General features: G+C 48.8%; 1 protein-coding gene across 1 annotated transcript in view; it reads right to left on the reverse strand.

The window, feature by feature from the left end:
- Window positions 1-10,972: 10,972 nt before the first annotated feature.
- Window positions 10,973-13,813, reverse strand: part of Slit3 (slit guidance ligand 3) — a 562,044-nt gene continuing 559,203 nt past the window's right edge. Inside the window, exon 36 of the mRNA XM_077797769.1 lies at window positions 10,973-11,495. Coding sequence (XP_077653895.1) covers window positions 11,260-11,495 — 236 coding nt within the window. The 3' untranslated portion in view covers window positions 10,973-11,259. The remainder of the gene's footprint in view (window positions 11,496-13,813) is intronic.

Genomic DNA, 13,813 nt, shown 5'->3' on the forward strand with positions numbered 1-13,813 from the left:
CTCTATGTTGGTGTTTGAGCATCTGGTGGGCCAGATGCCTCCACCAATTTTAGGGGATGGCTTTTGCAGGAAAAGCCTTCATGCTGACAGTGTGTGTTGCTTGGCTAGGTTGCATTTGCTTTGGTTCCAGGTGGGCTCTACCATACAGTTTTTGGGTAGCTTCTTTGGCCCCGGCCAATGTTGTTGGTGCCCAGAGGTGCCTCAGTGGCCTAGGCTGTGGGGTTGAGGGGTTGTATCCCAGTGCAGCTACAGCTCCCTCATGCAGGGCAGGTTCACTGGCAACTCTGAGTGTGGTATGCTGAGCTCAGGTGTCCATCAGCTCTGCTGAGTTGTATGCAGTTGGGGTCACACTGGGGGCCCAGGTGAGTGTAGCCTAACATGCCTGGTAGTGGTGTGGGTATGCCTATCAGCTTCCAAGGTCACAAGGGATGGAACCCTCCTGTTGGTGGGGCACTTGGAAGTGTCCAAGGGCTGTAAAGGTGACTTCACAGGCACAGGCACAGGCACATCTGCCTATCTACTTTCTGCAGCTGAGAGTGGGCCCTGTTGGGTTGGATTTCTGAGAATAGGCAACTCAGCTGATTCTTGTGTCCATAGGAGGGTGGTGGGGCCATGTGGGTTGCTTCTTGGAGATCTTAGCAGGCTGAGCCACTCAGAAAAGGCTGCTTGCCTGTTTCCTGGGATCATGGGTGGGTGGGTGGGTAGATGAGGCCCCTTGTTTGATTTACTAGGCCTCTATGGGCTGAGCAGCTCAGAACTGGTTGCCCACTTATGTTTCAGAGTCATGAGTGGGTGGGGCCACCTGGCTGCATCTAGGGGGTTTTGGTGGGCTGAGCACTCAGGGCTGATTCAAAGTCCATGGGGCTGGATCACCCAGCTTCTAATGGGTCCATGGAAGGATGGATCTAGTCACCTGGCTATTTCCTAGGGCCGAGGGCAGGTGACAGGACTACCTAGCTGCTTCTGTTGCAGGTGGTGGGTGAGTGGGGCTGGTCAACAGTTTTCTGGGAACCCCTGCAGGCTGAGCTGCTCAGGGTGAACCACCCAGGTGCTTCCTGGGGCTGTGCACATGTGAGTGGTACCTTCTGGCTGGTTCACAGGGCTGGGTTGATGGAGCTGCTGGGGAAGCTTCCCAGGAGGCCATATGGGCCTGGTCTTAAGAGACCTGTATAGTTAAAGCCCTGTGTGGAGGAGGACACCATGTGGGATGGGCTCTTTGTCCAGGGCAATGCAGTGGCTAGGCGGGTTGATGGTTCTATTAACTGGTCTAAGGGCCTTTAAGGACCACAGGGTTCCCCATCAATAAGTGCCTCAGGGGTCTGTGGTGTAAGCACCAGGGTCTCCTGTTTCCTTTCCCCCTTTGGTCGAAGTCCTCCTTGGTCCAGGATTGATCTTGAGGGATGGCATGGCAGACACTGTGTGCTTAGTTCCCTTTATCAGGCCATGGTGCATCTCAGCACGCTCCATGCTTCTGCCTCCTCCCCAGCACCCTGCTGCTCGGCCTCAGCACTCAGTAGGACAGCCGCGGTTTTGAACTTGCTCTGGTCCTTTGTGGTGGAGGGAAGCGTGGCAGGCACTCCTACTGAGCTGTCCAGGAGATCTTATTGGTTCTTTCGTTTGTAACTTCTTGAGGACCCTCGGTAGCCTTTTCCACGATGGCTGTGCTACTCTACATTCCCACCATGGGGTGTAAAGGTTCTCTTTGCTCCACATCCTGCCCACATTTATCACCTTTTGTCTTTTTGGTTATAGCCATTCTTTCTGGAGCAGTTTGGTCTTGGTTTGCATTGCCCTGATGACCAGTGAAGTTGAATGGTTTTTCACCTCCTTTTGAGGAAGGTCTAATCAGTTCTTCTGCCCGTCTTTAAGTTGTACTGTTGGGGTGTTCGTTGGTTTTGCTGTTGAGGTCCTTCCACGTTCTGAATGCCCCTTATCCCCTACACAGTTTCCAAGTCCTTTTCCCATTCTCTCATTGTCCCTTCAGTCTGATGATTGTTTCCTCGACCATGTGTAAACTTTCCAGTCTGGTGCAACCCTGCTTTTCTGTGTTTGCTTTTGCTGCCTGTGCTTTTGAGATCTTACTCAAAAAGTCCAGACCAAGGCCATGCAGCTTTACCCCTGTTTTGTTTTAATAGCCTCAGGTCTTACATTAAGTCTTTAATCCATTTGAGTTGATTTTTGTATACGGTGTGAATAAGTGTCAGCTTCATTTTTCTACCTGTGTATCTCCAGTTCTCCCAAAACTCTATCTTGGAGAGACTGCCCTTTCCTCAAGGCGTGTTCTCAGAACCTTTGTTGAAAATCAGTTGGCTGTGGATGTGTGGATTTAGTCCTGGACACTCTCTTCTGCTCCATTGGTCTCTGTCTGCTTTAATACCAGTGCTGTGCTGTTACTATTTTATTACTGTGACTGTAGTGTTTTTGGTGTGCTCAATTGGATGCCTTCAGCTTTGCTCAACATGGTGTTGGATAGTCTTTTGTGGACCCACACAATTTTAGAATGTTTTTTTCTTATTTCTATGAAGAATGTCCTTGGTATTTCAATGCATTGAATTGATAGTGTTGACTAGAAGAAATTTTGACTATTGATCTTTCCAGTTCATGAACATGGAAATACTTTCCATCCATTGTATCATCTTCAATTCCTTCCTTCCTTCCTTCCTTCCTTCCTTCCTTCCTTCCTTCCTTCCTTCCTTCCTTCTTTCTTTCCTCCTGGGGATGGAACCCAGGCTTCATGAATGCTAGGCAAGTCCCCTACACTGAGCTACTCACCTAGCCACCCTGCCTTAAAATTAAAAAAAAAAAATTGAGAGAGGGTCTCACTAGTTTGCAGAGGCTGACCTTGAGTTTGTGGTCCTCCTTCTTGAGCCTCCTGGGTCATTGGGATTACAGGCATGCATCACCATGCCCAGCTTTTCTTTCTTTCATTGGTATTTTCTAGTTTTCAGCGTAGAGATCTTTCACCTTCTTGGTTAAATTTATCCCCAAGTTTTTTTCTCTCTTTTTTTTTTTCTCTCCTAGCAATTTTAATGGCCTTGTTTTCTTGATTTTTATTTTAGTTCACTATTATTTTGTAGAAATGCTATCAATTTTTATATGTTCACTTTTGTATCCTCCACTATTACTGAATTTGTTTCTTGGTTGCAACAATGATTTTGGTGGAATCTTTGGGGTTTTCTATGTATAAGATTATGTCACCAGCAGACAGGGGCTCTCTAACTTCTTTCTTTCCCATTTGGATGCCTTTCTTTCTTTTTCTTGCCTAATTGCTCTGGCTAGGATGTCCAGTTCCATGCTGAATGGAAGTGGTGAAAGGTGGCATCCTTGTTTAGTCCCCAGCCTTAAGGACAAAGCTCTTGACTTGTCCTCATTCAGCATGATGTTGCTTTTATTCTATCTGTAATTTGTTGGAAGTTTTTAAAATGAAGGGATGTTGGATCTTATAAAATGTTTTTTTTCTTCAACTATTATATATATATATCCTTTTTTTTTTTTTTTACCCTTCACTGTGTTCATGTGAGGTCTCATGTTTACTGTTTTCCATGTGTTGGACCATTTTTGCATCCCTGGGGTGAACTCCACTGGGTCCTGGTGGATGATCCCGTTCCCTCTCTCCCATTAGGCTTGACCTATCAATGCTCTTGTTGCTTTGCGCATAATGTTTGGTCTCATCATGGGCATTTGCTTTAAGCCAGGCCAATCAGCTAGTGACTCTCAGTTCTGGGACATCTCATGGAAGGATCGGCAAGAGAAGTGTTCTTCACTTCTGGATTTGAAATTTGTAGTATGTCCAGCTTTAGATCTGCAGCTACTAGGAGTCACTTTGCCATCTGTGAGGAGGTCCTTCCTGAGAAACCAAGGCAGGGGAAAGCTGAGCACATGCCAGAGACCTGAGCCCTAGTGATGGAGTGTGAGCTCTCGGATTTAAACACTCATTTTTGCTGCAAAAAGTACTGGCCTAGATTTTCCAGCACGTGAGGCAGCACATTCCGTTTTTGCTTTACAGTGGTTCAAATTGATTTTTGTCACTTGTAGTCTACTGAGTCCTGATTATGCTAAGTCTTACCATCCTTCTTTTCTAAGATGGGGAGCTCAAGATCATGGTGCTGCCAAAGTCCAGCGGCAGGGTCGGGGAGAGAATGTGGTCCGCAGGGCAGGTGGACTTGAAGGGGCGGCAGCCTGCTTACCTAGACTCTCCTGCAACTTAAGCCCCCAAGCTGGCTTATGTCCCGCCTGCCACAGTGACTGGAAAAAGAGGGACATTTACAAAGTCTATTTATAGAGCCTCGGTAGGGAGCTAAGAGCATCTGTTCCTGAAGTACTTTACAAGGTCACTCTGCATAGCAAGGTTAATCCTGCTGTCAATGACTGAGAATCAAGTCAATGTCCCTCACCGCATTTTGAGTTTGGATTGTTTGTGGCTTCGAACTGCATTCCTTTGCTTCCCTCTGCAGATAATTCCTAAGCCCTCAGGTCTTGATTTGATAACCTGGTGGACCTTTCCTCCTTCTTCAGCCAGGGCCAAGAGTAAAGTTTCAGAATGTAGAGACGACATTTTTATTAATCTTCTGCATTAGTCAGCTTTCTATCACTGTAACAAAATACCTGGAATAATTAACTTATTAAGAAAAGGACTCAGTTTTAGAGGTTCTAGTTCATGATCTCATGGAGTCATTGCTTTTAGGCCTCTGGTGGGGGTGCTGGATGGCAATGGTGGGGAGTGAGTATTGGACAAAATTGTTCACCATGAGGCCAGGAAGGTAAAGAGGAAGGGGAAGGGAAGGGCTGGAGTCTGACACTCCCTTCATAAGCACACCCTGAATGATGCGAGCACCTCCTACAAGACTCCCCACTCCTAAAGCTCTCACCAGCTCCCTGTAGTCCACCCTGGAAGCTGAGCTCTAACATGTGGGCCTTTGGGGGCATTCAACACCCAAACTATCATGTCCTGTTCTGCATTTCTCTGCCGACTGCAGGTGCAAAGGCAACTGTCACCTGTTCCACCATACTATTTAAGTGCCATGTAAGCACAAGCACAGTAAATCCAGAACCCACTTCTCTGCACCCATCTTCCCTGACTTTTAAGGGTAAAGAATGGCAGAAAGGATGATGGTGGTCCCCACCGCCAGAAATGGCCTCTCCCCAGCTTCCCACCCATAACAGTGCTCAAGCACAAGCACCTGCCATGGCTTCCAACCAAGACATCCTGTGGAGGTCGCTGTCTGCTGCCTGTTTAGTACTCCTTCCCACTTCTTTGGTAAGTGGTTCCATCCAGATATTCAGGGAAGGCTCTGACTAGCTTAAGCCAGAGACACTCAATCTTAGCAACATGGACATCTTAGGCAGGAAAATTCTCTGTTGAGGAGGTTGTGCTGTGCATTTTAGGATGTTTATCAGCCTCCCTGGTCTCTATATACTAGATGTCCCTAGTGCCCTTTGTCTGGTTATATAATAAGCAATGTCTCCAGATACTGCCAGAATGTCCAAAAATCTCTGCTGAAAATCTCTGCAACAGACTGATAGGAAAGGAAACTGAGAGACAGCAATAGACATGCTGAGAATCCCTTCCTAAAATTCCTGGGACCAGAAGTGTTTTGAATTTTTTCATATTTTGGAATATTTTCACATACATAATGAGATATCTTGAGGCTGTGACCTAAGTCTAAAAACAAAGTATGTTTTTGTTTCCAAGGTACCTTATACACATAGCGCGAAGGTGATTTTTTTTCTTTTGGTTTCTGGGGATGGATCCCAGGACCTCACACATGCTAGGCAAGTGCTCCCCAGCCCTGAAGGTAATATTATATACTATTTTTAACAATTGGGGGATTTCCACTCATGGCACCAGATCATGCTCCTAATGTTTCAGATTTTGGATTTTCAGATTAGGGAATCTCAACCTGTACCTTTAGGTCCAGGTCTGGAGGAGGGGCTCCTGGTCTAAACATGGGAAATGGAGGTTGTGGGTTCCTGGGCCACAGTGTCCCTGCAAGGACACCCGGTTCAATGTCCACCCACCCCATGGGATGTCCTCACATTGGAAGATGTGAAACTAATGTCAAGTGGGTCTTTGATCGCTGCTGAGGTCACCTGGGCGGTGTGGCCCTGTCCAGGTCAGGGAGCACCAAGAACAGGGAGAGCCACAGGCTTGGAGCCACTGTACCTGGCCCCTTGGCCCACACTTGGTGCACCAGCTGCCTGCAAGTGTCAGGTTCTCCTCTGGGTCTCCACAGAGGGGACGTGAGGCCTCCACACCCATGGCTACCCTCACCTCAGACGTCCACAGCCTTTCGAGGGTCCCCAGGGCTGAGGGGCTGAGAGCTGAGCTCCCTGGCCCAAGCTTGGGCACCATCTCCCTAAGAGCACCCCACAGGGCAGCGTGGGCAAGCGCTGTGTGGCAGGCTGCCCTCTCTCACTCCTTGGTACTCTCCTCACCCCCAGGACCCAGCTCTTCAGAGACCTGGACCTCAGTGGGTGAAGCAGCCACAGCCGTTCTGCCATCTCCTCTGCTCCAGTGTCCGCAGGGAACTGCTGCTGCTGTCATCATGTCTTTCCCTGTTTGTTGTTGACATGCTCCCTCAGGAGGACCAGGACTTGGTCTTGGTCACCCCCAGAGTCCTGACCCGCGGACCCCAAGCCATATGTTGGGTCTCCATTTCTCTGGGGGAACTCTGGATCCACTCTTCTCATGTTGTGGTCCACGAAATGGATTTTATCAACCAATTCCACCCCGGGCTTGCCCCAACTCCATGTGAGCAGTGATCTTTTTTTTTTTTTTTTTTAATTTTAACATTTATTTATTTATTTATTTTCTTAGTTCTCGGCGGACACAACATCTTCGTTTGTATGTGGTGCTGAGGATCGAACCCGGGCCACACGCACGCTAGGCGAGCGCGCTACCGCTTGAGCCACATCCCCAGCCCGAGCAGTGATCTTGTACGGAAGGGGCAAAAAGAAAGCACACATCGCACAGCAGGGCTGAGTATGGTTTCACGAGAGCCTCTGGTAGCTTCTCTGTGACTCATCCATTTATTTAAATGACATCAGAAAATGACAGTCTGTGGGGAAAGGAATGCACATTAGTTATTCCACATGGAGAAGCAACACTATAACATCGTTTTTAAAAAAGGTTGAAACTTTTCCCATTAGAACCTATGCTGGGTTAGAAACCAGCTTTGCCGAGGCCCAGGTCTGCTTTTCCTGCTCCTGCTAGCTGGCACCTCTGACCAACTTCTCTGGGTGTCTCCGCTGGCACTGTTTAAGCCACACTAGAAGAGATGGGTGGTGCCACCAAAGCAGACCATGCCCAGCTTCCTGACCATCTGGGAGCACGCTGGGAGGTGTCAGGGAAGGCGCAGGACACTTCTGTGCTGCAAGGCCCGTCCTGGGCTTCCTTCTGCCTGGACACCACTATGCGGTGACAGGAGGACCTGCGCCTGTGGACACCTGGCTCTCTCTCTGCCTCTGGTCTGTGGCACGGTCTCTCCACTCCTTTCTTTTCTCTGATCCTTAGTCTCCCCACCCCCAGCAACCCCAAGTTTCCAGCTCTGGTATCTGGGGTCCCGTGAGTCTTTGGGGATCAGGTCAGTTACTGCCATGGGCTTCTGCTTCCAACAGAGATAGCGGCTGACTGCTTGGTCTTACGACAGTCTGGTGACAGCTTCATCTCTGGTGAAGGACAAGTTTTTCTCAAGCCCCCTCCTGACCATTCCTGGGTTCCAAGAGTCACCTGAGGGCTTGTCTCCTTTCTTTCTCTGGCCCTGGGAGGCTCCCTTTCTTTCTCTGCCCCCTGTCCTCCTCTCTTCCTCTTTGTGAAACACCATACTTCTTCCAGGGCTGAGCTTCGGAGCTACCACAGAGAATTCTTGGCTCCATCTTGAAGTTAGTATTTTCTAGCCACAAAGTGAGTTTGAAAAGACAAATTTTTCTTCTACAAAGCACCTTTCAGTTTGTCAACAACAATGACAACAGTAATAACAGCATCTTACATTTAAGGTTTTAAGTTTATATTTTAAAAGCTTTTAAATACATCATTTCATCAGCTATTTTAGGGCCCCTGGATGAGTCTGGAAGGACTCTCTCCTCCCCTTTCCTGAGCTAAGTGGTCCCTTCTGCTCATGCGTGTCCCTACACAAATGTTAAAGAGTACGTTCAGGTGCAAACTAAATGACTGAACTCTCCCTGTCTCATGGGGATTTCTGCTCCTAGAATTTGGCTGCTCAAGGGGAGAGTGAATTTAAAACTTCATTTGTTAGAGAATCTTCATTTTAGGAAGGACTTTTCTTAATAGTCCTTGCATTTGGTATTTCTTAAAGTCAGGGCTTCCTAAATTAAGGAGGAGGCTCAAATTCCACCCCTCCCCACCAACACCACGCTGAGAGACAGATCTGGCTCACTGTTGAGCAAAGGGGCTGATTGGAAGAGGGAGGCCCCGGTCCGGGTCCTGGGGGGAAGCAGATGGAAAGCCAGTAGCCTGATGAGTCCTTCCAGAACATCAGCCAACCCTGGTGGGGCCCTTGAGGGGCAGCTGAGTGGGCTTTGTGCTGGATGGGGAGAGGCTAGCTAGGGTAGTGAAGGGCAGGTCCACCTGCAGAATGGGGGTGTCTGGAGGGGAATGGGGGGTAGGAGGAGTGTTGGATAAATCCCAGGATGCCCCTTCTGAGCTACCTAAAGACTTCTGGGCTCCTTCTTGAAATTAGTGTTTTCTAGCCTCAAAGTTAACAACCAGGTCCCCCGAGGTGACTCTGGTGAGAGATGCTCATTTCCTTGTCCAAGCCTTTCTCTACTTTGCCACCAGTTCTGTCCCTTTTTCAGACCCTGTTTTGCTAGGCTCTTGCCCCCCCAAACCCTCTGGCTCTCTGTGGCTGGAATGTGTGGCTCTTTGTGGTCGAATCCCTGACTTTCCCTCCACCCCACATCTCTCTGCTCCCCAGTGTGTCTCACACTCCTGCACCAGGACTTTCCACATTCCACTGTTGTTTAAAAGCCATTCCCAGGAAAGTTCAGCTCCCTTTCCTGACCCTGGCCAACCGTTGTTCCTCTAAGACCCAGGACTGGAAATTCCCTGCTCTGGACAGCCTCCTCTTTTTACTGCCATTAGGGAACTATTACATACAATAAAGGAATTGCTTCTGACCCAGACCAGAGGCTCTTTAAGGGCAGAACACATTCTTTCTCATAAGAAGTGGCGTGGTTAGGTGAGCAAGTTCTGGAGTCTAACAACCTGGGTTCAAATCCTGGTTGTGCAATTCAGTAACCATCTTCTCTTGGACAATTTTGTTAACTTTTCTGTGTTTCAGTTTATTCAACTGGTAAATGGGTTAATAACGTTTTTATTAAAGGGTTGTTTAGAGAATTAAATGAGTATATGTATTATATACATAATACATATACATATCTCAACTAGAATGATATCTGATGTCTAATACAGTGAGCACTAAATACATCTGTGAACACTGGAAGCAAGCCCATCATGAGGTGCAGCACCTTGGATACAGTACACATGCATATTTTGAGTAAATGCCTCCATCTGTCCCTACCTCGTCCTGTCTCCCACTTGCCTTGTGTCCCTCCATCTTCCTTTCCTCCCTCTCTTCTTTATTCCTTGAGTCTCTGGCCGACCACTCATGCTCACAGAGCAGCGGGGCTCCTCTGGGGCCCTTGAGTTGGAAGGTCCCAAGTTCTCTTCCTGAAGCTCCAGCAGAGGAAGCTCCTGGCAGGAGGGGTGGAGCCAGGAGCCAGAGGTTGGTGCAAAGAGTGGGGACCCTGGAGACGTGCACTGGGGGTGCGAGGGGGCAGGGGTGGGCAGGGGAGAGAAGTGGAAGAAGGAGTGGGAAGGCCCTTTAGGAACAGAGACCAAACAAGCTCCCTTTGCTCATGTTTCCTAGATACACAGTTCTCTAGAGTTCTTCTGTGTAAAGGAAGACAGAGTCAGGGATGAACAAGGCAGAATAGGGCTGGAAGGGAAGAGCAAGGAAGCATCCACTTTCCTTTCCTGGTGCCTGCCTGAACCTCCTATTTACCTGCTCAGAGAAGAGTATGGAGCTTCAGGGCTGCTCTACGGCTCTGGCTCTCCACTTGCCAGATGGTTGACTTATGGCAACTTACAGAGCCTGGGCAGGACCCAGTGTCCTTGTCTGAAATGGGCTCACTGCTCTACCCTCCCTGGAGAGCAGGGTTGACAGATGAGGTGCTGTCCAGATAGGCACCAGTAAATGCTGCAGGCAGACAATGGGTCTTTGTCCCCATGACAGGGCCAGAAGGACAGGTGGCAGAGGCCTGTTGGCTGGACATCTATGGGCTGAGGGCAGACTTGGCTATGGCCTCCCTCTTGCGGAGGCCCTCACTGTTTCCTCTCTTGCTATTGCATTCCAGTGTGGAGTTGGCTGGGGGTGGAGGATGGGCTGGGACCCTCTGGGGAAGAGCCAGTGCCTGGGACCTGGGGGACTGCCATGCCCTCTTCCCTCCACTCACCAGGAGGACCCAGAAGGGGCAGGGTAAGAGCAGCTGTTTCAAAACTCAGCAAAACAGGCCCAGATTAAGTGCTGGGCAAAGTTCAAATGGCCAGTCCTCTAATAGAAACCAGGGCCATCCAGGAAGGAGAAAAGGGGTCTCCTGTGGGCTCAGACCCCGCAGCCCCCAGGGCAGATGGGCAGTCAGCCAGACCTCCCGAAGCTTTTCTGGGAAGAGATGGGCATCTTGGGCATAGACAACCTGGGCTGTTAAAAGCTGCAAGCGTGTTTAGGAAGAGAAAAGAAAGAGTTAAGACCAAGAAACAAAGAACAGTCCTTCCTCTCTCTTCCCCTTGCTCACTTCCTGAGCAGGTAAGCAGGTCCTGGTCCCTGCGGGCAGGGCAGAGAGTGCTTGGGAAACAAACAAAGGCTCCTCTTTCTTCCTCAGGCCGGCTCTCGTTTCATTATTCTTATCCTTTTGTTTAAAACATTTTTATTAGTCTTTTTTTAATCTTAAAATTTTAAACAGCTGTTTATAAAAACACAACAAATACACAACACAAAACAAACCTCGGTAAAAATAACTCACGATATAGTACATATACTCAGACGGCGTGATAGATTTATATAATAAAAGATGAAAATAGTCACTTTCCATAATAAAAATAAGTTCTATTTTTTTGTTTATTTTACAATATACTTAATATTCTCTTCTTCTTTTGCTTCCTCTCCTTCATTCCAAAATCTACAGGGGCCCGTGGCTGTCCCTGACCCCACGAGCTGGAGTCTGAGAGGCAGCAGGCGGGGCTCAGGAACACGGGTGGCAGCCACACTCCAAGTGTCTCTCCACCTCCTCCACGAACGAGGAGCCGTCTGTGCACTGGAAGACGTATTTCCGCCGCTTGCTGCGGATGGGCTGGCAGCACTGGGACCCGCAGCCCCCGTGACATTCCATGATGGGCACCTTGGAGGCTGTGGCACAGGATGCGTAGCCTTTCTGGCGGCGGATGGCCTCACGGACCACCTCCCCCAGGCATGGGTTCTCTGCAGAGGGCAGAAGAGGTGGTTCAGGACACTGCGGGGCCTTGGCAGGACCAGAAGCGGTTCCCAGCTGGGTGGTTCTGGAACACGGTGGTCTGAAGACCACGTGTACTTATTCTTTCACTTGCCACCTGCTGATGCGGCCATCTGTCCATCCATCCACCTACCCACCCACCCAGCAGCCCTCCATATTAAATGCCTTTTCTGTGCCAGGCTCTGTAGGAAGTACAACCAAGCCTCAAGCACACGAGGAAGCAGCTTGGTTCCTTCCTTCAAGGAACTTCAAGTCCAAACTAGATAAAGGCCAACTGGTGGACTGTGGCCTAAATCCTGTCCCCAGACACATGCTTAACAACTAAACCAATTACCAACATTCAACAAGCCAGATTTCTGGGCTGGAGTTGTGGCTCAGTGGTAGAGTGCTCACCTAGCACGTGTGAGGCCCTGGGCTCTATCCTCAGCACCACATAAAAATATATAAATAAAATAAAGGTATTGTGTCCAACTACAACTAAAAAATATTTTTTTTTTTTTAAAAGCCAGATTTCACTTAAGACTTTGACTTTCTGGCTTCTTTGAAAACCAGAAAGTCTGGTGAGGCTGGGCAGGCCTCCCTGCTCTGTAGTGATGGGTGGGAGCTGAGGTCTCTGGTGGGCCAGGAGATCTCCAGGCTGCCCCGGGTCCCTCGACCTCAGTGCCTGTCTCCCTGGTCCAGAGTGCAGAGACGAATTACAGGATCACTTAAGTGGATATAGCTGTAAGGGGAAACTGAGGTGGGACACGTTGATATAAGAGCATATGGCAAAGGAACCTGCCCTGGCCCAGGGAGGCTTCTCTGGGAAATGACGAGGGAGTTCAGATCTGAACAGGAGTAACAGTTGATGAGGCAAAGGGCCATCTAGTTCTAGGCCTTTGGGGCGAGATTTCCCCAAAGGCCTAGAACTAACAGGAGGGCTGGGCAGGGGACCCTAGTCTGCTTGAATCTTCAACCCTGACCTGGCTCTTCTCCTTCAGCCCTGTCCCGTTCCCATGACACTGAGCTATGTCTGGAGCAGGTGCTGAGGAAGGCAGTAATGACTCAGAACCAGGACCCTCCCCCTTACAGCCTGGGCAAGTCACTGGTCATCCTGAGCCAGTTTCCTGGCCTGGAAGATGGTGACATGTTTGCCTGTTCTTCCTACTAGTTCACAGCTCTTGTGAGCATCAGAGGAGACTGAAGGAGAAAGGGCCCTCTGCATTTTAAGGCTTCAGGTATTTGAAGGTGGTGAATGGATCTGTGTTAAGATACATATAATTCTGTAAAATCATGAGGTGGTTTAAAGATTCAGAAAGAGTCTAGTGACAATGGGTGTGCATGTGTGTGCAAGTGTGAGCAACCTGGGATGGGGAGGGAGAGTACCGTGTGTCAACATGTGACAGCTGGGGCCAGGGACTATGGGAGCTGTTCATACTACCCTGAGGACTTTCCTGTGGTTATTTAAAAATAGTTAATAAAGTTGAAGAAATGGGCAGTTTTGCTGGAGAATAGTAGTTCCTCTGGATTTGACATGTGAGAGTTCTCTAGTGACGGGGGCCGGCTGCCACATAGCATGCTGGTGGCAGGGAAGAGGACTTCTCAGGGTCCCTGTGGGAGAAAAACCTCCAATCACCGCAGCCAGGGGGCCACTCCCTCGTGCCACTAGGTGGGTGTTCAAGAGAATGGGTCAGACCACCCACGGCAACAGGGGGACTGGACGGAGACTGCAGAGGAACTTGGCAGTGGCCAGGCATCTCAAGGACCAACAGGTGGAAGAGAGAGAGGAGAGAGATGGAGGACAAGGGAAAGAGCTCCCTCCCCTGGGAGGGAGGTTGTTGTCGTTGTGGTTTTTGTCCCTTGTCTGTATCTCAAGGAAGTGCTGGCCTGGTGAACGAGTTGGAAGTATTCTGACCTCTTCAATTTCCTAGAATAGTTTGAGAAGAAGTGTCATTAGTTCTTCTTTAGTGTTTGATCAAACCTAGCAGTGAAGTCATGAAGCCTTATTTTGATGGGATAGCTTTTCATTACTGGCTCAATTTCCTTACTGTTTTTGGTCTGTTTGGATGATCTGGTTTTTCATGATTCAATCTTGGCAGCTTGTGTCCAGAAATTCATCCATGTCTTCTAGGTGGTCTATGTGTAGTCATGATAGTCTCTGATGACCCTTAGTGGTTCTGTAGTATCAGTTGTAATGTCTCCTTTTTCTTCTCTGATTCTTGAGTTTTCTTTTCTTCTTTGTCTAGCTGAAGGCTTGTCAGTTTTTGTAGTGTTTTCAAAGAACTAGCTCTTCATTTTGTTGGTCTCT

The sequence above is a fragment of the Urocitellus parryii genome, chromosome 1, assembly GCF_045843805.1.
Source record: "Urocitellus parryii isolate mUroPar1 chromosome 1, mUroPar1.hap1, whole genome shotgun sequence".
Classification (NCBI taxonomy): Eukaryota; Metazoa; Chordata; class Mammalia; order Rodentia; family Sciuridae; genus Urocitellus; species Urocitellus parryii.